Source organism: Impatiens glandulifera, chromosome 2, assembly GCF_907164915.1.
Source record: "Impatiens glandulifera chromosome 2, dImpGla2.1, whole genome shotgun sequence".
NCBI lineage: Eukaryota > Viridiplantae > Streptophyta > Magnoliopsida > Ericales > Balsaminaceae > Impatiens > Impatiens glandulifera.
In genome coordinates, this window is record NC_061863.1 from 63,919,506 (window position 1) to 63,942,659 (window position 23,154).

Genomic DNA, 23,154 nt, shown 5'->3' on the forward strand with positions numbered 1-23,154 from the left:
ATTTGCCACAATACCAAATTTGGCCCCCAAACTTTTTAAATCAGACCAAATTGACCTTAAACTATCTTTCAAAAGCAAACATACTCACTATTTCTTCTTCCATTTCGATCTCTACCTTTAAACTAACTGATTAAACAGCAAGAAGAAGATGAAGTTGAGATCTGATTGAACTGCACTGTGAAAGATTTTGATCGAGCAAGATGATGGTGGATCTGGCATCGTTCTCGGACGAGAAATTCGATTCGAAGAAATGGATTAACGCCGCATGCCAGCAAGGGCGCCATCCTCAGGATCCTGTGGAGAAGCACTTGGTGGATCTCGAAATGAAGCTCCAGATAATATCAGAAGAGATCGCCGCCTCTCTTGAGGAACAGAGCTCCGCCGCTCTCCTTCGAGTCCCTCGCGCCTCTCGCGACGTCATCCGCCTACGTGATGACGCTCTATCTCTTCGCACTTCCGTCGCCTCTATCCTTCTTAAGCTCAAGAAGGTCGGTTAGATTGAATTTGCTAGTGGAGTTAACTTGGTGAACTTAGTTTATCAAATCTATATGCTTAACTACGACATCTAAATTATCGTATTGGTACTATCAGGCAGAGGGATCTTCTGCAGAATCAATTGCTACATTGGCAAAAGTAGATACAGTAAAGCGAAGGATGGAAGCTGCTTTTGAAACTTTGCAGGTAATTGGTACTACTATTGGTGTTGATGGAATGACTGTAGCTATGGTATGGAATATATGTTTAATGTTGAATTGTATACAGGATGCAGCCGGATTAACTCAACTGAGTGCAACTGTGGAGGATGTTTTTGCTAGTGGCGATCTTCCTCGAGCAGCAGAAACCTTGGCCAACATGAGGCACTGCTTGTCTGCGGTTGGAGAGGTTAATATTGAAATTGACAGTTTAATCATAATCATAATTGAATTCGTCATAATAATGGATCGCTCTATTTCAGGTTGCCGAATTTGCAAACATAAGGAAACAACTTGAAGTATTGGAGGATCGATTAGACACAATGGTTCAGCCACGCTTGACTGATGCTTTAACTAACGGCAAGGTGCCAAAATCTTCTTCCATCATTTTTGGCTTTAAAATAACACTGTGACCATTCAGATTTAGATTATCCATCTCTTGATTCATTTTTTCTAGGTTAATATTGCTCAAGACATGCGGAGCATTCTTATTCAGATTGGAAGGTTCAAGTCATTGGAGCAGCACTATGCTAAAGTCCACCTAAAGCCTATAAAGCAGGTCTGGGAAGATTTTGAGTCACGTAGAGTTAGTAAAACTGGAAATGGGAAAACTGAAGCTGAAAGGTTAGCTGGTCATGAAGTAGCATCAAGCTTGCCCATGGTGCCATTCTCTAGCTGGTTACCGAATTTCTATGACGAATTCCTACTATATTTGGAACAAGAATGGAAGTGGTAAGGTTACATTTATCTGTTCTTGCACCTAGTATCCTGCATGCTATAATTCATTGCTATAGTGATAAGTTGTTTAATTTCACATTTCTATTGAAATTACAAAAAAAGGAAAAGCCTTTACTTATCTGTAGTCTAATAATTTAGTTGCACATTATTGTTCTGGTATTCATTTATTTCATATACTTTTCTATAGGTGTATGGCCGCTTTTCCTGATGATTATAAAGTACTTGTTCCGAAGCTACTAATTGAGACAATGACAGGTATAAGTACCAACTTCACGTCTCGTATAAACCTAGCTACAGGAGGTGTGGTTTCTGAGACAAAAGCACTAGCCAAAGGTTGGTTCTTGTTCAAATAAATGCTCTTGCTATATTTATTTCTTTTAGCTATGGATAATCTGTCTGTACAGGGTGCTATTCAGCTATCCTATATCTCTTGTTGGTAGAGAAGGCAATAAGGAAGACAAAGATCTCATGTTGGAAATCCCACAAGTTGGTAATTTTCATACTTGGGAGGGATTTTGTGGGCCTAAGCTCCCTCCCAGTTTACCCTGACAGGTTGATTGCAATTAGCAGCCCTGGGCGGGACAAATCTAGTTACAGAACATAACATTACTAGTTCAATCCATTTATAATTGTGCTGATAAATCTAGGCAGTGTATTTTTATAAATTACTTATCACTTAATCTAAATATTGATGTGCTTATTTAAGTTAAGTTCATTTGATAACTGTTATTTGAAATTATTTAGATTCAACCCAAGTTAAGTTAAAATGTTAGGCTTAATTCATTAAGCTATGAATGAATTAACTTGATAGTATAGTAAGAGCATACAAAAGGCATCTTTAACTATTGAAAATTAATCAAATTACGCCGCTAAGGGTAAAATAGTTTGTAAGTACTTTCCCAACATCAGTTCCACCTTTTGTTAAACCAACATACATATAAAGTAGTGAATTCAGATAATTTCATTTGGTTAATTCAACATTTATTTTTGAGACACTTAATCAATTTGGCACTAAAAATCCAACATTCAACACTTAATTTTAGTTTTATCAAATGCTTAGTTCCAACTTACTTGATTGTAGTAGGGTAGCCCATTTCTCACCCATTTCTACTTGTTGTATATGTCTAATGTTGATTAAACTAGTAGTAGAACCATTACCATTTGGAAACACTTTGTCTTGTCAGATATCTCATTTGGACATGGATCTAAATGGGATCATATGTGGAAAGAGAACTTAATCACACATGAATTCAAAATTTTATTTGCAATTTCTCATCTGGGAATTAAGATGCAGATCTTGAAATATAAAGTGTTTCCAACAGATAACACCTAACAAATTAAAAAAGTTATCTTAATTGTTATCCATTTACTATGTGTTGTCTTTGTTTATATATTTTCAACAAGCTGCATGAAATCAGATTTACTATCGATTTGCTAGGGTTTGTAATGACTGGGTAAAGCAGAAGTACTATTACTATCCATTATTGTAATGACTGGGTAAAGCAGAAGTGCTATTACTATCCATTATAGAAATTATTGGCTTCTATATTCACTTGTTTGATAGTTGGAATTGTCAATTTCAGGCATACTGGATATCCTTTCTGGAGACATGCCTAAAGGGATAAAACTTACGACTAAACATCTAGAAGCACTCATCGAGTTACACAACATGACGGGAACATTTTCAATGAACATCCAACATCTGTTTTCAGATTCCGATCTTCAGATTTTGCTGGAGACATTTAAAGCCGTTTACCTCCCTTACGAAACATTTAAGAAGAAGTAAGTATAACATGTAAAGAGCACTGACATTTATTTGAGCCTATTTGGGAAACACATAGATTTTCTGTTCAAATATAGATCATAATCCAAACCAAATCTTAGGTATGTACAGATGGAGCGTGCAATTCTGTCAGGTGAGATTGCGGGAGTAGATCTGAGAGGAGCAGTTGTGAGAGGCGTGGGAGGCCAGGGAGTTGAGCTTAGTGAAACAGTTAGAAGAATGGAGGAATCCATTCCACAAGTGATTCTTCTTCTTGAAGCAGCTGTGGAGAGGTGCATCAGTTTTACTGGTGGTTCAGAAGTGGATGAACTGATTCTCGCCCTGGACGATATCATGTTACAATATATTTTAGCATTACAAGAAACATTGAAATCACTGAGAGTAGTCTGTGGAGTGGATGCTATTGTTGGAAGTGATGTGAATTCAAAGAAAGAGACTGGGATAGAAAGAAAGGATGTTCCTCGTAAGGCCGAGTCAAGCTCAAACGAGGAGGAGTGGTCCATTGTCCAAGGTGCTCTTCAGATTCTCACAGTTGCGGATTGCTTAACAAGCAGATCTTCTGTTTTCGAAGCTTCTTTGAGAGCTACACTTGCTAGGGTTAGAACGAGCCTATCCCTTTCAGTATTTCGTTCAAGTGTAGACCAATATAACCCGACGACTGCTGGAAAGGCTGCACTGGATGTTGCAGCAGTACGACTTCTTGATGCACCTCAAAAGGCTAGAAAGCTCTTCAATATTCTTGAACAGGTAACACTTTGATAACGCATCATCAATTAAAATACTAAACACAAAAGACTAAAACCCAAACAATAATTTTTTTCAAATAACTCAGGGCATTGTTCGGTTTTTGGTTATTTGGATATGTAGATTATTTTCAAATAACCTTGTTAGATATAGGTTAGAGCTTGTTTGATCTTGGGTTGTTTGAAAAAGATTTGGATTATGAATTCAAAATTTGTGGAATGTTATGCAGTCAAAAGATCCGCGGTTCCATTCGCTTCCAGTGGCGTCACAAAGAGTGGTAGCATTTGCAGAAACAGTGAATGAACTTGTTTATGATGTTCTAATATCGAAAGTTCGTCAAAGGCTGAAGGACGTATCTAGTATGACAATATGGGGTTCGGTTGAAGAAGCGAGTGCTCGTCATTTGCCGAGCTTTAGCGCGTACCCTCAGGGCTATGTGACAAGTGTTGGTGAATACTTGCTCACTTTGCCCCAACAGCTTGAACCACTTGCCGAGGGCATATCAAGTGAAAGTATCACAGATGATGCACAATTCTTTGCAACCGAGTGGATGTTCAAGGTAACTCTTTATCCAATCCAATCTAGTTTTTTTGGCACGTAATCTGTCTCTGTCTTATGATTTTTTCCCCGCAGGTAGCTGAGGGTGCTACGGGTCTTTTCATGGAGCAACTGCGGGGGATTCAGTATATATCAGACCGTGGAGCTCAGCAACTTTCGGCTGATATTGACTATCTGAGCAATGTGCTTTCTGCATTATCAATGCCTATACCTCCAGTGCTCTCTACTTTTCAAACATGCTTATCAACACCGAGAGATCAGCTTAAGGATTTTGTGAAAACCGACTCTGGCGAACAACTTGACCTTCCCACTGCTAATCTTGTTTGCAAAATGAGGCGCGTAAACCAGGACTAGTAATTTTTGTGCTGTATGGAGATTAGCAGAGATTTTACTTTCCTTTTTCTTTGGAATGATACTGATCAACTTCTGCTGCTTAAACAGTAAACACTATAGATTTGTAACTAATATATATTTGTTAACAATTGACAATCTTTTGCATATGAAAAAGAGATGTTTGATGTGTTCTATTCAATTATTCTTATCAAAAAGGAAATGTACCTTAAAAATGCAGGCATAATGTAAAAATAATAATGATAGCATATCTTCATTTTGTTCAATTTCAAATAGAGAGCATTAATGAATGATCTTGAAGATTAATCATCAAAATTCTAAAGGAAATAATATGTGGGAGAGTCAAATTAGAACTTAAAGCACAGATCAGCCAAGAAGAATCTAGTGCAAATATGTATTTTAGTGAGAAAAAATAAAAATAAAAGTCGTGGTCGGCAGGATTCGAACCTGCGCGGGCAAAGCCCACATGATTTCTAGTCATGCCCGATAACCACTCCGGCACGACCACTTTTGATTGTTTAGTCTATATTTTAATATATATCCAATTAATATTTAAAATATTTGGTTTTAATATATTGAAAATAAAATATTTCAACAAAAAAAAAAAGGCATGGCGTACGGTGGAATCTCATGTGTATGTCAATTTTTGCAGTTCATAATAAATCTCTATTTCATATATGGATATCCAACTTGTTTTTCTTGCTTATATAATGTCCATATTAATTGATACTAATAACTTAATTTCTATAAATGAGTGGTAACTGTCTCAAAAGACACCTAATATCCATTTTTGTTTGATTTTTAAAACATATGAGTGTTTTAATTTATATATATATAAACTCTTATTTGATATTAAATTCTATACTTTATCTTAAAAATATTTTAAGAGTGTAAAGTTAAAACAGATCTTTATAAATAAAATTCTGAAATATGAAAAGGAGAAAGTATCCTAGTCAAGTATTATTAAGAGCAATCATTACTTGTGTTACTTACATATTGATTCTTTATTTAAAACATCAATGAACATCTACCAAAAATCTAACTTGGTCTGAATCTGAATCCACAGGAGCTCGAGACGGTCTAAATTCTATTTACTCGGATCGCAATCAAATTGTTTGAGATGAAAATGTACCTCTACCCTTATTAACAATTTCTGCAATGGTTGGGTTTAAGATCCCTGCAGTTCTTCAAAATATAATCTCCCTTGTTCAAATGCATGCTTAGATTTCAGTTACCTCAGTTAACATTCATGTCAAATGAAATCCCTTTGAGAAGAAGAATAAGAGTTACCTTTTTCCAGACAACTGCAATTAGCCAATTCGGTTACTGCAACTGAGCGATGTTGCAATGCAGAAAGTTAGAACCTAACAAACTAGGGTTTTCTTCAAAAGGAAGAAAACATTCCCACATGAGACAACCAACCAACATACACCTATATTCTCATCAGATTTGTAAGCAACAGAAAATATGAAACCCAAATCAACACTTTCAATTACCTTCTAACCAGGATGATGATCCCTTTGTCAGCAGTTATACATATTTATCCTCGAAAAAGGAACAGGATCAACAAAGACTCTGAAATAACAAATTACCAAAACAAAACAAAAAAAAAAGTATTTGACAAAATGAGAGGGCCTACCTCAACCCTTAGGAGATTCATTAAGTATCATAAAGGCTGTTGGAACAAAAAGAAAATTTTACCCACAGTGATTTTTTTAAGTTCCCAACCAACTCATACATAAAGAGTAAAAAAACAAAAGCATCTACCTCTTCATTTTCTTCTTCTTCCTCAGACCAAAATCCAGATATTAATTTTATGGAATTGCCTTATAACTGACGAACTGGACTCTTCGATGAATTCCTATTACCACGACTAACAGGGGAATGTGACCTGCTCCTATGTCGATCACGATCACGACGCCTATCCCTTCCTCCGTCTCTGTAGTTGTTGTTATGTTTCCAGTCCTGTCCTCGGCTGCTTCCTCTACCATTCCTCTCATGAGACATTTCGCGGTCCCTTCTCTCCCTGCCGCTTCTATCCCTCTCTCGATCTTGATCACGATACCTCTCCCGCTCCTTATATGAAGAATCAACTCGACCTCTTTTCTCATTCTCATCCTTTTGTTTCCTCCTTTCTTCAGCCTCTTTTTCCCTAATTGACCTTTGCTCTTCCTTGGCCTTATCCTTTTCAGCCTGTTGGTCAAGCTAGTTACTTAAGTGTGTGAAAAATATATGTTGAAAAGTTAGAAAAGTACTTATAGTAACATAATTTACCTTGTATTCTGCAAGGAAATCCCTAACCATGCCATACCCAATGTGCTGTTTTCCAATGACATGAGACACTGTCCTCTCTGCAGCATCATTTGCAATTAAAAAGGAACCACATATATCACATAAAGCCATTTTCTTCTCTTGTGCTTGCATTAATTTATCGTTCAGGGGTTTCATCAAGATAGATTTTTCAATATTAAGGACATCAACCTGCAATAGACAACAAACAGCTCAAGGTTTTAACATGGTGAGAAATTGTAGATTGTATTTCAAAATATAAATAATATGAAGAAATCAATGGAAATTCAATTTTGAGAAGTTGGTTGCACCTTTCTCATGAGTGCTTCAGCTTCATCCACCTTCCCAGCTTCACCCAGAGTTTCCACTTGTTCCAGTAAGTTCTTTATCTTTTCCTCCAGCACTGATAACTGCTCAGATTTTTCTGCTGAGATAGGGAGAGCTGGGGGAGGTTCCATTTCTTGATCAAGACGTTCACGTCCACGTCTAACCTTTTTATCCAAGTCCGACACCTACGAGTGGGTCGTGATTAACAGTAAGATATAACAGATGACGATATCATTAATGAAAATGAGGATACTTACCAACTTCTCACAGAAATAAGCCAGCTCTGCTTCAAACTTTGGCACATATTGATCATGTCTCATGGACTTCTCAAAGCTAAAGCCACCAGTGGTGAAAGTTACATAATATTGAGAAAATGGTCAATAACTAAGAAACTAGGTACAAATTTATTACAGAAAGGCAAGCATCACAAAATCAAGAAAAATATATCATTGTCATCTCAAATATGCTTGAAATGAAAGATTATACTTCAAGTGTGTATATCAACAATATATTGGCAATATCAAAAGGTGTATGCTTCAATACCTTTCTTTCAATTTTGGATCATGGATCTTTGGGCACACTCCTGTTAAACAAAATAGGAAGGAAAAGATCAATGTCAATACAACAAAACCACGGGTATGTATTATTGCTAAATTACTCTGCGTGGCCACTTAGAAACTGAATTACCAACAACTTAATAAGAAACTTAACCAATGAGTAAAATGGCGTACAAATCATCGTACCGAGATCACTCTTTGTGTTGACAAAAAGATCATGAGGGCAAAAGCGAACCATATACATGGTACAAGCCTCCCTATCATTCCAAGTGACTTCCTTGAACCCTCTTTTCTCTTCTTCGGTGAGATTACGGGCTACAACAAAAATACAAAAACAAAAATGAACAAATTCATTGAGTGAACACAAATTGCATAGAAAATTTCAACCAAGAAAAATCCTGTCATGGCCATATGCAGCTGAAGAAGAAGAAGAGTGTGGGGGAATGTGATGAAATCAAGATGGAGCAGTAGCTAGTGCTCTAACTGAGGAAGGCAACAAAGGACTGACTCGTGGAAGAACTGCATAACCAACCTGAAGAAATATATCCTTACTAAAATAGTAGAATAGTGAAAATACACAAGTCCAGCTTGCTTTCATGGCTACTGTCTCTTTCATCACATTCCACAACCTTCTTCTTCGGCTAAGCTACGGTCATGAAAAATTTCAATCAAGATAATATGATTCAAACCACGAATTCAAGCAGATTAACTACTTAACATACGCATTCAAGAAATTAACACTAGGCTATGAGTTGGATAAGTTGAGAATTGAAGGATGTGAACTCATGCAAGATTCAAATGCCATAACCTTTTATCACGGCGAATCAATTCAATGATAATAAGTTCATCTATTAAAGCATACCTGCACCCATAAGCTCATCCAATAAAGCTCTCTGCGCATCCATATCTAGAATTGATGTGCCAAGGTCCGACTGAAATTAAGAAACCCTAATTTTGCAGAACCATTGGGGACGAAGAAGAACGATAAGAGCAGATGGAGGGAGGATGGTTAAGGGGGCGTTTGGATAGTAACTATATTAATTATAATTATTTAATTAAATATTTTACCTAAAATATAAGATTTAGATGACTAAACCAATCTCCTGAGGACACGTCATTATATCCACGTAATTACCGATTGAAAAGGAGTCCTCCTTATTGGTTGATGTAAAGTTGTAATTGATAGACTCTATACACTGAATCCACGCTCCAAAGCAGCGACTTTTATTTAATTTTAGAACGCGTTGTTTGGAAGAATTCGCTGCTATAGTTGAATAATCGAAAATAATTATAAGAAAATCTTATCCCAAACAAACAAGCTCTAATTATAACCATATCTTATTATCACTCGTTAATAGTCAATATATAATATATTGTCTACGGCTTTTCACCGCTCTCTCACATAATAAATATTTTGATAAGTTTAATTTCATCCTTTATTAAGGTTTATTCTTAGGGCGATGAACTAGAGGGGGCCATTTCACCTAAATCTTGATCCATTGAAGATTACTTCGATTCGAAGGTACTTGGAATTTCATTCTCAACTTCAGATATAAACAAGTTTAGTTTCTAGACTGATTTGACTAGACTTTGAAAACCTTGTTTGATCTCTGCAGATCAGATGGCGGAAGGGAATTCGCGTTATGTGAAGTTGACCAAAGACCAAGGTCCTTTGGAGGACATTAAGCCTGGTGAACTCAATCAGCCTATCGACGTCCCGCAGGTACTCTATCCTCATCGATCTTTCTGTGTTCATTGATATACCACATGTAGATGTGGAGAATTAAGCCTTAGATTTGTCTACAGAAAGACATTCCCTGTTTTAGATAACAGACTGCATTGCAATTCTCAGGATCTGATGCTATTATTTGATCTATCTTTGTTGTGGATGAATGCCTATAACGGATCTTTGATTTGATGATGTCTAGTTGGTAATGCAATTAATAGTTTCAATTTAGCAGGGAGAATGTCTAAGATCCGTGATTCTGTGAACCATTCAGTTGTTTGCTAAATGTTCTATGCATGATGTGTGAATCGAATAAATTGATTGACTTAGATCAATCGTATGATGATATTTATCAGCAATTCTACACTGACATTTGACACTTTTTTCATTCTGAAACTCCTAGAGAATAAATTAACCTGATGAGCATCTGGTTGGATGAATTACTTCAGATATACAATGAGGATCCTATTTTGACATTTCAGCATTCATTATATGATTGAAAATTTATTTTGGTAGTTCCACAACCTTTTTTGTTTATGTTCTTCTAACTTGAGGATGTGTATTTCAGCATTCATTAGCTTATTTTGTATTCATAGACAGCCCAGAATCTGCTTATTGATGAAACTACACAAGTGATGTGTAGTTTTCAGCATTAAGCTGCATATTTTTACATTCACGCAGTTCTTATTTTTCACTGTGTGCGTTGTTCTGCAGCTGAATGTTCGTAAGTGCAACGAATGTGGACAACCTTTACCTGACAGCTTTGAGTATCCTACCGATGAACCCTGGACTACTGGGATTTTTGGTTGTGCAGAGGATTCTGAGAGCTGTAATAATTCTGGACTTTGGTTCCTACATATTTCACTATTTCTGTAATGTTGTTATTTCTAACGCGGTGACATATTGTTCCTTCCTGTGTACATAGGCTGGAAAGGACTCTTCTGTCCTTGTGTGTTGTTTGGTCAGAACATTGAGAGGTTGAGAGAAGACACCCCATGGACTACACCTTGCATATGTCATGCAGTTTTTGTGGAAGGAGGAATTGCTCTGGCTGCAGCAACAGCCATATTTCATGGTATCGATCCAAAGACATCTTTCCTATTGTGCGAGGGCTTGCTGTTCAGCTGGTGGATGTGTGGCATATACACTGGTCTTGCTCGACAGTCCTTGCAAAAGAAATATCATCTCAAGGTCTATATTCGTGTCTTGCTCTTGTAAAAAGTCTTTACGAAATATCTCTAAGGTTAATTTATTGGTGCCATGGTGACAGGATTCCCCATGTGACTCGTGTATGGTGCACTGCTGCATGCATTGGTGCGCGTTGTGCCAAGAGCACAGAGAGATGAAGGGACGGCTTTCTGATGATACTGTCATGCCCATGACAATTGTGAACCCTCCTCCTGTCCAAGAGATGAACTCCGCAGACAATACCAACACCACTGCCAAGAACACCGACCACACCAATCTTGAGATGCAGCCCCTCTAGAAATCTGTAAGTTTCTCCATCTCTTTTCTGCTGCCAGAAACTAGAGAGTGATCGATTGTTCTTGTCGCGTTACAGAAATCCCCTCCTTTTTCAATTTTATATACACCATTGTTGAACAAGACTTTGTCTAGTTTAAATAGTAGAGGATGTGGAGAAATGCTGGAAGTAGTTTTCAAATAGTGTATTAGTATTATAAAATTATGCTATTGGTTTGATATATACATGTTTGAACTTGTTATTGCTGTTCAGTTTTAATTTTGATGAAAATTTTGTTTATAAAACCATTTGTTTTTTAATATATGAAGATGAGCAGTTACATAGCTTAATACTCCTTAAAACAGTTAGACATGAATTTTGAATTATGTAAAATATGACAATTAATATAATTATAGTTAATGAAATCAATAAATTAGGCTTAATTTAATTCGTAGAGTTGGCTAAGAAGATAGTATTTTTTAGGGAAATTATATAATTTTTTATGTTTCATATTTATGTTTTAATTAAATTAGAAGTCTATTGATAAAGTAGTTTAATTAGGAGATTTTTTTATTTTATTTTTTAGTATATATATATATATATATATATATATATATATATATATATATATATATATATATATATTAAGGTATATTATTTTTTTGGAAAAAATGTAAGATTAATAAAGTTTATAATTCTATGATTAAGTTAAGTTTAAAAATTGATATTTGAGAGAAAAACTGCATTTTTTTTTATTTTCAATATATAGAGACTTAATTAAACCTTTAATTTTAATAAAGTGAATCTGGTCTGTTCCTCTGGGCCCGGTAGCAACAGCCACATTTTTTTAATATATAGAGTTAAACCCGATTTTGGTGGAGCTGGCGTTTTTCAAATTGGATTATTGTAATTTAATATTTATTAATAAAATGATTTTATAAAAATTTACGGTAAAATATTTGTTAGAATTAATTGTTGGTATTTACGAATTACCCTTATAACTCCCAAACTGAGTTATTAAAAGGGGTCGTATATCAGATAATCTTAATTAAGCCTCAATTACCAAATTAAGAAATCGATACAGTTTCTATGAGAGATGGAAGATTATTTGCCTTATAGCGGTAACAATGTGTATAAGGAAGAAGAGTATATTCACCATGAAATTTATCAAGGAGATATGCCCTATAATTCGAGACAATGGGCGAGAGAGGGTGACGAGCCTAAATGCCTAAAGAAGAAGATCACCAAAAGTAACCTACTCCACTGCTTCTCATTCCTCGTCAATCTATTTAATTAGCTAGTTAATGCTTAATTAGTTTTGATTCATTCTTTTTTTTTACAATATTATGTTAAGCTCCACTTATATGAATTAATATCAATATATATTTTTCACAAAATACTTCCAATATTCCATAGTTTTCAACAACATTATTATTTGGTGTTTGATCTCTTTGAAACTGATAATTTTTCATAATTGAGGTCTATTTGAAAATTAGACAAAAGGAAAAAAACTCCCTGTTAGAAGATTTGGACATATTTTGGTGATGAAGATAAAAAAAGACTGGGTAAAGTTGTTATGTTTCAAACAATAAATAATTTTGGATTTCAATCCACATTAAATATGTAATTGTTAAACGGATTTTGGGCGTAAAACTTATTTTTTGGGCAACATCTATAAATGTTATTTAGATGGACAATTCCTTTTATTTTTGTTGTGGAGTTAAAACCAATAAAACATAAACAATTAAGTCAAAGTTACAATCAACCACGTTGAATAATATTTAAAAACATAGAAGAGAGAAAAACTTGTGATACTAGGTTTCAATCAATATAAATTTGTATTTTTATTAAAAATTAAAATAATATTTTTTTAATTAATATTTATATATAATTAAACTTAAAATAATATATTTTAAATTTATTAATTAATTTTTCTCTAATTAATTCTTAAAAAAAATTTAATACTAAATATAATTTTAAATTTATTATTAAATTAAGATGATTTATTATATTAAAAAACAATATAATAATTTGTTGACATCATCATGCTGAACAATTAATTTTAAACATGCTAAACAGTTGTTGGTCTATCAATCCCATCTTTTAAAAACTAATTTTAAACCACATAATACTGTAAAACTAAATTTACTAAAATGTATCCTTTTATATTTTAATTAAATTAGAAATCTATTGATAAATAGTTTAATTAGGAGATTTTTTTTATTTTATTCTTTATATATTAAGTATATAAATTTTGGGAAAATGTAAGAATAATAAAGTTTATAATTATATTATTAGGTTAATTTTAAAAAATCATATATATATATATTGAGAGAAAAATGCATTTTTTATTTTCAATATATAGACTTAATTAAACCTTTATTTTTAACCAATTGAATATGGGCCTCTGGGCCCGGCAGCAACAGCCACATTTAGAAATTTTCAGATTTAATAAAATTGGACCGATTTTGATGGAGCTGGCGGATTTCAAGTAATTTATAATTTAATATTAAAATGATTTTATAAAAAATAATTTAAAAGTATAATTTTATATATAACAGTTTTACGGTAAATAGTTAGATTTAATGGTTGGTATTTACAAAATTACCCTTATAATGTATTTGATTAAATTCAAAAGAAGAAAGTTCAACCTAAACTAAGTTTATTTAAAGAGGTAGCATATCATATCTCTTAAACCTCAATTTCCAAATTAAGAGAGAGTATCGGAGATGGAAGATTACTCGATGCCTTACAGTGGTTACGATATGTATATAGACGAAGATGATCATTTGATAGAGTCATTTTATAATAAGATTTATCAAAGACGTATGCATGATAGTTCGAAGCAATGGGCAAGAGAGAACGATGAGTCTAAAAACCGATCGAAATGGAGGAAGATCACCATGAGGAGCCTCCTCGACTGCTTCTCATTCCTCTTCAAATTCTTTAATTAGTTAGTGTTTGATTAGTCTTGATTCATTTGTTTTTTGTTTTTATATAATGTTAAGCATTACTTTTATGAATTAATATCAATATCTTTTTTACATAAAATACTTACAATTTTCCATAGTCTTAAACAATATTATTATTTCGTGGGTTTGATCTCTGATATTTTTTTCATAATCTCAACTGACATCTATTTGAAAAATTGACAAAAAGAAATCAAAAAATTCATTTACTCAGATTTAAACATATTTTGATGATAATATCAAGAGATTATATGGAGTTTTGAACTTCAATCAACAAGAACATTAACTAATAATTGACATTATTTTAACATATTTTTGGCAACTTCTATAGGAATGTTATTTAGATTGACATATATATATATATATATATATATATATATATATATATATTTTTGTTAAATCCAATTAAATGTAAACAATCAAGTCATAATTATACCCCAACCATATTGAACAATCATTTATAAACATTTTTCGTTTCAACTTTAATTTATGAGAGTGGAGAAAAGATAAAACACCATGAGATTAGACATCAATGAGAAATTAGGGTTCTTAATCAATATAAATTTGTATTTTTATTAAATTTAAAATAATATATTTTTAAAATTCTTAATTTTCTTTTAATTAATATGTATAATATAATTAAACTAAAATGATTAATTGTTCTTTTATATAATAATATATATATTATGTTATCTAAAATTAATTTAAATAGTATATATAATTTAATTATTAATTAAAATAATTTATTAAAATAAAATATAATATAATATAATAATTTGTTGTCATGTATTGAAAAATTAATTTAAACATAAAAAAAAGTTGTTAGTTTTGTGTGGTTTTTTAAATGGACTTACCTTGATAATTTATTTTCAACAAAATACTGAAAAAATAATTTTAAACCACATGATACTTCATTTCAAAAACTATAAGTTATAATTTAATTAAATTAGAAGTATATTGATAAATAGTTTAATTAGGATATTTTTTATTTTATTTTGAAGTATATTATTTTTGGGGAAAAGTGTAAGAATAATAAAGTTTATAATTATATTATTATGTTAATTTTAAAAAAAAAAAATCATATATATTGAGAGAACTGCATTTTTTTTGTTATTTTCAATATATAGAGACTTAAATTAAACCTTTATTTTTAATAAAGTGAATCTGGGCCCGGCAGCAACAGCCACATTTAGCATTTCAATATAAAATGGGATTTTGGACCTATTTTGGTGGAGATAGCAGTTTTGACTTTTGACTAATTTATAATTTAATATTTATTATTAAAATGATTTTATAAAATTATCTTAAAAGTAAAAATTTATAAACAAAAATTTTACGGCAAAATATTAGTTACAATTAATGGTTGGTCATAATTATAACCGATCACATTCAACAATTATTTAAACATTATTCCAACAACTATGAGAAGTTTCAAATCAATATAAAATTGTATTTTCATTAAAATTTCAAAATTATATATTCTTAATTTTATTTTCTTTAATTAATATTTATATATAATTAAACTTAAAATAATATATTTTAAAATTATAAAAAAAAAATCTCGTATTAATATATATATAATATCTAAAATTAATTTAAATACTATATATAATTTAAAATTAATTATTAAAATAATATAATTTATTATATTAAAAAAATAATATAATAATTTGATGTCAAAATTTAATTTTAAACCTGCTAAAAAGTTGTTATTTTAGTTTGATCAGGCTTTTTATAATTTGTTGTAAAATTCATGGTACTGAAAAAATAATTTTAAATTACATGATACTTTCATGCTAAAGGCTAAAACTAATATTATATTAAAATAAACTTATCCCTTTATATTTTAACTAAATTAGAAGTCTATTGATAAATAGTTTAATTAGGAGATTTTTTATTTTATTTTATTTTTTAGCATATATATATTAAGTATATTATTTTTAGGAAAAAATGTAGGAATAATAAAGTTTATTTTTTAGTATATTATTAGGTTAATTTTAAGAAATCGTATCTATAGTATTGAGAAATAAAACTGAAAAAAAAAAATCAATATATAGACCTTTATTTTTAATAAAGTGAATCTGGGCCTTGGGCCCCGGCAGCAACAGCTTTAGATTTTTTTCAATAAATAGTTAATAAAATGGAGTTTTGGACCCATTTTGATGGAGCTGGCGGTTTTAAGCTAAGACTAATTTATAATTTAATAAAATGATTTTATAAAATATCTTAAAAGTAAATTTTTATATATAACAGTTTTACAGTATTGATGGTTGGTATTTACAAAATTACCCTTTGTTTAAATTCAAAAGAAGAATCCTCCTAAAATAAGGAAAAGGATTACTACTGGCCTATATGTATTCTATTCCACTTAGAAGTTCAATCACTAACTAAATTTATTAAAAGGTAAGAACTCTATTAATTGTAACTAAACCTTAAATCCTAAACATCAATTTTTAAATTAAGAGATCTATAAGAAAAGATGAAAGATTACTTCTTACCTTATGACGGGTACGATTTGTATATAGATGAAGATGAAGAATCTAACTTGATAGAATCAATTCGCGATAAGATTTATCAAGGAGATATACCCGACTATTCAAGGCATTGGGCAAGAGAAAGTGACGAGTCTGAAGACCGATCGGATGCCATGAGCAGCCTCCTCGAGTACTGTTTCTCATTCCTTGTCAAATTCTTTAAATAGTTAGTGATTAATTAGTTTTGATTATTTTTTCTTTTCTCTTTTATATATAATGTTAAGCAGTACTTCTATGAATTCATATAAATTTCTCTTTTTCACAAAATACTTACAATTTTCCATAGTCTTCAACAATATTATTATTCCATGTGTTTGATCTCTTTGAAACTGTTTTTTTTTTTCTTAATCTTAGGTTTGAAATTTGACATAAAAATCCCTTTATGATTCTTTTATTATTATTATTATTAAATTAGACTAATTAAATATAAATTAATATGAAGTTATTAAAGATAAAGATTAAAACATAGTTATAGATAATTATGCCATTATTTATTTACTTTTAATATATATATATATATATATATGTTTATCTTTTGTGACTTTTCTTGATTTTGTGATTAATTATTTAGATTAAATTCAAATAAATTAATATCACAACATCAATAACTTTTTTCTATTAAATCAATTAAATTACGAACTACTTTTTCTATAAAAATTTATGAAGTATCAAAGAATATTTCATTTAAATAATTCACTTTTTAATTAAACTATATTAAAAATCAACTTATTCCCTAAACTTTTGGACGTGATTATTATGTTTTTAGGCTTAATTAGTTGGGCCTCATATTAACATGAACTTTTATTTTCCCTCCTCTCAAAACTTTTTATCCCACCCTAGCTAGGGAAAACCCTAGAACTAGATAAAAAAATAAAGTTGGTTGTCATTAATTAATTCTCCTGTAAATATAATAATATAATATATATTTGCATGCAATATGACTGACTATATGAGTGTGAATACAAACAAGTTGGCATGAAGTGGGTATAGACATCATTGCTCAAAATGGGTAGTTTCTTGTACAATCATTAAAATGATAAGCTCAATGCTTTTTTGTTTATCCATTTATTCACTCCCAAAAGGAATCCAACCAAAACCACGTACCCACTAACGATCTATAGGACTAGTTTGATTAATTTTATATATAATCACTAATAAGTTGCCATTGTTGTAATAGTTTTATAGAATAATCAAGATAAAAATTATAAGATTAAACTATTATATATTAAGTGTATACAAAACAATTCAAATAAGCTAAATCAAAAATACTAGCCCTTAATGTCAATTCAATTGAATGAAATTCGGATCCTAAACCCTAAATCACAAACTCGGTTGAATTGAGTGAATAAACTATATTTTGTTCGAAAGTAACTGAAGAACTTCTAGTGATCGCGGTTGACCAATGCGTTATACTATTATTACGACAATATAAAAAATCTTTTCTGTAAAACCGGTGGAGAGATTAATTTTTTAATAATTTTCTGTTAATACTAAATTTTATATTATGTTTGTTTGTGGATAACTTTTTTGTTTTGTCTACTATTATTTATATTATATTTGTATAAATAAAAAATTATTTGAATTAAATAAAAAAAAAAAGTGAAACTCTACCAACAATAATTAGGAGAATCAATCTCATTCATTAAGAAATTAAAAGGCAAGAAAAAACACCTCTATACCCCAACTCCAACCCCCACAATTTTGAAACAAAAGAAATTCAAAATTCAAATTTAAAATAATTAAGCAACCACCCAACCCAAAAATAAAAACATAATATAATATTATATACTTACTAATAACTATTAACATTCAACATTCAACAACACTAGTATTCTTTTGTGACAAATGAGTTCCAATATCATTAGCCTCATCAACCACATGATGATGACTAACATCATCCGGAGATTTCCTCTTAGGTTTAGCCTCTTTCAACATCGACACCACATCTCTCATCGACGGTCGATCCGCCGGATTCCGACTTGTACATAACAACGCAATTCTCAGCACCAACATCATCTCTTCCCTCACCGGCGACCACAATGCCCCAGCCTTCTTATCTAGAACATCCATCAATCCCTTCTTCAATTTCAACTTCGACCTCATCCAATCCACAATACAATTCCCGTCCCCAAATTCTGAATCAACTGATCTTTTTCCAGTCACAATCTCCATTAACACCACACCATAACTGTATATATCACTCTTCTCATCAACCTGTAAAGTATAACCGTATTCTGAAAAAAAACAAAATTAATTTAAATTAGGCGCCTCAAATGTTTGACTTTAAAAATAAAGATCTTCATGGGACCCATTTAGAGAGAGAAAATAAAGAGATAGACTCCACGCGGAACAATAGTGGGCGCGATACTCTAACAACCGCACTCAACTAGATAAAGTCCTGTTTGGTTCATTACAAAAACTACACTCAACTTTTCAAATTCATAATTTTCCCGCTGTAATTGAAATAACTAAAATAATTGGTTAGTTAATTAGTTATAACTAACCAGGCGCGATGTAACCGTATGAACCGGCGATAACCGACATTGACTCGTCAGTCTGTATGAGCTTGGCTAACCCAAAATCAGCTACTCTGGCTTCCATCTCACCGTCCAGCAATATATTACCGGGCTTCAAATCACGGTGGACGATTGCCGGATCGCAGTCGTGGTGGAGATAACAGATCCCTTGAGCGACTCCCAATGCGATTTTGTATCGTGTAACCCAATCGGCGGCGAAGTTTTCTCCCTTATTCTTCCCGTGAAGAAGATCGTCTAAGCTTCCGTTCGCCATGTATTCGTAAAGTAGCATTGTGCATTCGCTGTTGCTGCAGCAACCTAAAAGTCTCACGATGTTTCGATGGCGGACGCGTCCCAAGACGTCTACCTCTGCTAAAACGCTTCGTCTTACGGTAGTTTCCTTCTGTTTTCCCCATAGCTTCTTCACGGCTATGTTCTCACCGTTCGGCATCTCCGCTTTGTAAACTGTACCGGTGGATCCCATCCCGATTATCTTATCTGACATCGTAAGGCACTCGAGAACGTCATCTGCTGTGAAGTTTAGTCGTTGGAAGGCGGTTAGCTTCCATGGCCCTCCTCTGTCCCGATCGCAAGAGAGTTGACGATGACCGTAGATTGCGTAGAAACATCGGCTGCCAACGAAGAGGATGAACAATCCAATCGCTAAACCTGCAGCTACAATCCAGATTTCGTTTGCCGTCCTTTTTGGTTGTTGATTGGAATCGATTTCCCCGGCGGAATCGCAATGCCTCTTCAACATTCCGCCGCAGAGGCCTTCGTTACCGTCGAACGAGGAAGGGTGTAGATTTGGAAATATTCTGCCGGAAGATGGAATCGGACCGGTGAGCTGATTATACGACACGTTGAAGCTCTCTAACGTGCTGCAATTGTTGAAATTCGACGGAATCGTTCCGGTGAGCAGATTATGAGACAGATCGACGTCTGTAATCACCGGCAGTGTCGAAATCTCCCAAGGAATAATGCCACTAAGCGAATTGCCGCGTAAATTCAACAATATCAACCTCAAACAATGATCTATATCCCAAGGGATGCTCCCGATCAAACTGTTCCCTTCTAATTCAATCTTGTACAGATTTCCGCATCCTATAAAATCAGGAATCCTTCCATTGATCTTACTGTATGAAGCAGAGAATATCTGCAAACTCGGTGCGCCCCATATATTCGCCGGCAATTCAACGTCGAAGGAGTTCCCCGATATGTTCAAGAATTCTAACTTGGCAGCATTGCCAAAGTCCGGTGGAATTTCGCCGGAGAAGCTGTTTTCGCTTAAGTCCATGTACGTCAAGTTGGACAAGAGACCGAATCCTAATGGTATGGATCCGTTCAGTTTGTTCTGCTGGATTCGTACCCTCAACAAAGACCTGCAGTTCGCGAGATTAGGAGGAATCTCGCCGGTGAAATTGTTTCCAAAGAGGACGAGTTTTTCTAATCTGTTCCCATCGCATACTGTAGACGGAATTGGACCTGAAAGAAAATTTGTCGACACATCGAGCTTCTGCAAGGTCGACTTGGATCCTAAATTCCTTGGAAGAATTCCCGATAGAGAATTGTTCCATAGAGAGAGAAATTCGAGGTGAGGAAGATCCCCAATACCTCCGGGTATTTCGCCGGTGAGTAGGTTGTTCATCAAGTTCAACACTACTAACTCCTTCAAGGAACAAATTTCTTCTGGGATCGGACCCGAGAGATTGTTGTCTGATAAATCGAGAGCATTCAGGGAGACAAGCTGTCCGTAGCTCACCGGAATATGACCGGAGAAATGATTTTTATGTAGGAGTAAGGTCTCAAGCATGGTAAGGTTCCCGATTTCTAACAGAAGTTCGCCGGAGAGATTTGCGGATGCGATGTCAAGATACTTCAAGTTCTTTAAATTTCCTATTCCCGCTGGAATCGGACCATCAAATTGATTATATCCAATTTCCAGCCGCTGAAGCTGAGTCATAAAACCCAACTCGTCCGGAATTGAACTGGTAAGCAGGTTTCCGGCGAGGTTAAGATATGTCAGTCTCTCCAAATTACTTAAGGAGCCAGGAATTGGGCCGTCGAAATAGCTTCCACTGAGGCTAAGATATTCGAGAAAACGGAGGGTGGATAATTCTTGAGGGAGATGACCGGTGAAGCTGTTGCTGTAGGCATTGAAGTAGGTGAGATATTTGAGCCTGGAGATTCCCGGAGGGAAAGTGGAATTGAAGAGATTACGACTAATGTCAAGAGTTCTGAGATTGGGTAGGTCGAATAAGAGAGTCTGGAGTGGGCCATCGAAGGCATTTCCGCTCAAATTCAAGTGACGTAAATGGCGGAGATGGCGAATTGTCGGCGGGAATGTACCGGAGAGGTTTCGGGAGGAGAGGTCTAGCGAGGTGATTTGATTGGTGTTGTTTTGGCATTGGACGCCGGACCAGGAACACCATGAGAGGTTTGTGGTGAGGTTCCAGTCGTGGAAGGTGTCAAGGGGGTGAATGAGGGAGGATTTGAGAGAGAGTAAAGAGATGAGTTGAGGAGAGGAGACGACGGAAGAGTAAGCAGGATGAAATCTGAAGAGGAAGGAGAGAGAGAGGAGAAGGAGAAGGTGTATGGAAGCGATGGACATGGTTAGAGGAAATAAATGAATTAGAGTGTGAGAGAGAGAGAGAGAGAATACCTGGATTGGATTGGATTGGATTATGAACAAGGGTATGGGAATGGGAGGGGTAAATTTAAGGAAGGAAATGTTTTGATGATTATGATGATAGCTGCTTTTAGGAGTGGTGACTGCAGGTGTTGTTGTTTCATGATGATTGGTTGGTAATGGTTGGGGAGAGAGGGAGAGAGAGAGAGACATATTACTGGTGGTGGCAGTGCATGTTCTTCATCGTCGTCATCATCATCATGATTCAGGGTTCAGTGATTTTCTTCTTCTTCTTCTTCTACCTCCAAGTGATGTTATTAATTTTTATCTCTCTTGCTGATGAGTTGGAATTGGAATAGAGGAAGCCTGGAGTATTTCGCCTTTGTTCTGTTGTGCTTCTGGCCCTGTCTGCCTTGCTGCTCCTGGTACCAGTTTCATGGATTTCTTCTCTTTTCTTTTTTTCTACTTTACATCATGCCTTGTTTCCTTTATCTTTATCTATTAATACCCATTTTTCTCTTTTACTCCTGTAATCTTCAAATAATAATAAAAAGATTATTCTAAACATCTTTTCTTTATATATAATATTTTGAGTGGATCATTTATATTCGACCCAATTATAAATTTTTAATATTTTTACTTGGATTTGCAATATATTTTTAATAATTTTAAATGTTATTTTATTTTTAAATTATAATAACAATTAAAAAGTCATAATTTCTACTTTCATTTAAACCGTATTAACTAAGAATTTAATATAACTTTTGTTCTCTTATAAATGGTTAAATAACTATCTTATTAGGTTCATTCTTTAATAGTTGTATATAGCTCTTTTGATTTTATTTCTTGTTAATATGAATTTATTTATTGTTTTGACTCGTTTGTTCAGTCACAACTTTATTTTAACATGTCTCAAAAATAATATTAGATTGGTTGAGAGTTATTCCCACTTATTTTTAATACCAAAGAAAAATAACTTAATAAATTAGAATAAAAACTATAAAATGAAATAAAATAAAACATTCTTTCTCAATAATCACTAAGGCGGTTTCGGTTACGTCCGATTTTACCTTTTATTTTACAAATCGGTTAACCGACCAGTATTGATATCGATTTTACCGGTTTTAAAATCATTGATTTTGGTCATTACCGGTCGGTTAATCGATTTAACCGTGAATTGATAATTCAATTTTTTAAATTAAGTATTAAATTTATTAAATAATTTTTTTTAAATCTTGGTTTGTGTAGTAATTTTATGTTATTCTCCATTTTTTATATG

General features: G+C 33.3%; 4 protein-coding genes and 1 non-coding gene across 26 annotated transcripts; 2 read left to right on the top strand and 3 right to left on the bottom strand.

The window, feature by feature from the left end:
• Window positions 1-116: 116 nt before the first annotated feature.
• On the top strand, window positions 117-5,034 carry LOC124925322 (conserved oligomeric Golgi complex subunit 7). The gene is made up of 10 exons (XM_047465290.1): window positions 117-488; window positions 592-681; window positions 763-882; window positions 956-1,057; window positions 1,150-1,424; window positions 1,618-1,763; window positions 3,014-3,212; window positions 3,315-3,960; window positions 4,187-4,516; window positions 4,591-5,034. The coding sequence occupies exons 1-10, from the start codon at window positions 201-203 to the stop codon at window positions 4,867-4,869; spliced, it is 2,475 nt and encodes an 824-aa protein (XP_047321246.1). The 5' UTR covers window positions 117-200; the 3' UTR covers window positions 4,870-5,034.
• Window positions 5,035-5,292: 258 nt separating this feature from the next.
• On the bottom strand, window positions 5,293-5,374 carry TRNAS-AGA. Its single transcript has one exon. It is a non-coding gene; the product is annotated as a tRNA-Ser (tRNA).
• Window positions 5,375-5,797: 423 nt separating this feature from the next.
• Window positions 5,798-9,042, bottom strand: LOC124927030 (luc7-like protein 3). Of its 22 annotated transcripts, XR_007098384.1 has the most exons (11): window positions 8,902-9,042; window positions 8,226-8,354; window positions 8,026-8,065; window positions 7,740-7,815; window positions 7,467-7,667; window positions 7,141-7,347; window positions 6,634-7,059; window positions 6,506-6,541; window positions 6,363-6,411; window positions 6,157-6,198; window positions 5,798-6,065 (listed from the first exon to the last, which is right to left on the bottom strand). XR_007098384.1 is itself a non-coding variant. In XM_047467368.1 (7 exons), the coding sequence occupies exons 1-7, from the start codon at window positions 8,942-8,944 to the stop codon at window positions 6,694-6,696; spliced, it is 1,062 nt and encodes a 353-aa protein (XP_047323324.1). In that variant the 5' UTR covers window positions 8,945-9,042; the 3' UTR covers window positions 5,798-6,693. The 22 variants fall into 22 exon arrangements, 2 of the variants coding, with proteins under 2 accessions (XP_047323324.1, XP_047323325.1); XR_007098383.1 differs by having other exon boundaries at window positions 5,798-6,198; XR_007098382.1 differs by having other exon boundaries at window positions 5,798-6,248.
• Window positions 9,043-9,403: 361 nt separating this feature from the next.
• On the top strand, window positions 9,404-11,497 carry LOC124925927 (cell number regulator 6-like). The gene is made up of 5 exons (XM_047466064.1): window positions 9,404-9,561; window positions 9,656-9,762; window positions 10,480-10,594; window positions 10,691-10,956; window positions 11,036-11,497. The coding sequence occupies exons 2-5, from the start codon at window positions 9,661-9,663 to the stop codon at window positions 11,249-11,251; spliced, it is 699 nt and encodes a 232-aa protein (XP_047322020.1). The 5' UTR covers window positions 9,404-9,561; window positions 9,656-9,660; the 3' UTR covers window positions 11,252-11,497.
• Window positions 11,498-18,438: 6,941 nt separating this feature from the next.
• LOC124925323 (leucine-rich repeat receptor-like protein kinase TDR) lies at window positions 18,439-22,379 on the bottom strand. Its single transcript, XM_047465291.1, has 2 exons — window positions 19,235-22,379; window positions 18,439-18,964 (listed from the first exon to the last, which is right to left on the bottom strand). The coding sequence occupies exons 1-2, from the start codon at window positions 22,086-22,088 to the stop codon at window positions 18,540-18,542; spliced, it is 3,279 nt and encodes a 1,092-aa protein (XP_047321247.1). The 5' UTR covers window positions 22,089-22,379; the 3' UTR covers window positions 18,439-18,539.
• Window positions 22,380-23,154: the final 775 nt, after the last annotated feature.

Coding starts and splice junctions, on each gene's coding strand:
- LOC124925323 (XM_047465291.1), bottom strand. CDS start 22,088: ATGTCTCTCTCTCTCTCCCTCTCTCCCCAACCATTACCAACCAATCAT. Junction 18,965..19,234: donor ATACGGTTACATCGCGCCTG/GTTAGTTATAAC, acceptor GTTTTTTTTCAG/AATACGGTTATACTTTACAG.
- LOC124925322 (XM_047465290.1), top strand. CDS start 201: ATGATGGTGGATCTGGCATCGTTCTCGGACGAGAAATTCGATTCGAAG. Junction 489..591: donor TCCTTCTTAAGCTCAAGAAG/GTCGGTTAGATT, acceptor TGGTACTATCAG/GCAGAGGGATCTTCTGCAGA. Junction 3,213..3,314: donor TACGAAACATTTAAGAAGAA/GTAAGTATAACA, acceptor ACCAAATCTTAG/GTATGTACAGATGGAGCGTG.
- LOC124925927 (XM_047466064.1), top strand. CDS start 9,661: ATGGCGGAAGGGAATTCGCGTTATGTGAAGTTGACCAAAGACCAAGGT. Junction 9,763..10,479: donor AGCCTATCGACGTCCCGCAG/GTACTCTATCCT, acceptor GTTGTTCTGCAG/CTGAATGTTCGTAAGTGCAA. Junction 10,957..11,035: donor AAAAGAAATATCATCTCAAG/GTCTATATTCGT, acceptor CCATGGTGACAG/GATTCCCCATGTGACTCGTG.
- LOC124927030 (XM_047467368.1), bottom strand. CDS start 8,944: ATGGATGCGCAGAGAGCTTTATTGGATGAGCTTATGGGTGCAG. Junction 8,355..8,901: donor GGATGAGCTTATGGGTGCAG/GTATGCTTTAAT, acceptor TTTTTGTTGTAG/CCCGTAATCTCACCGAAGAA. Junction 7,060..7,140: donor ATTTCCTTGCAGAATACAAG/GTAAATTATGTT, acceptor CTTGACCAACAG/GCTGAAAAGGATAAGGCCAA.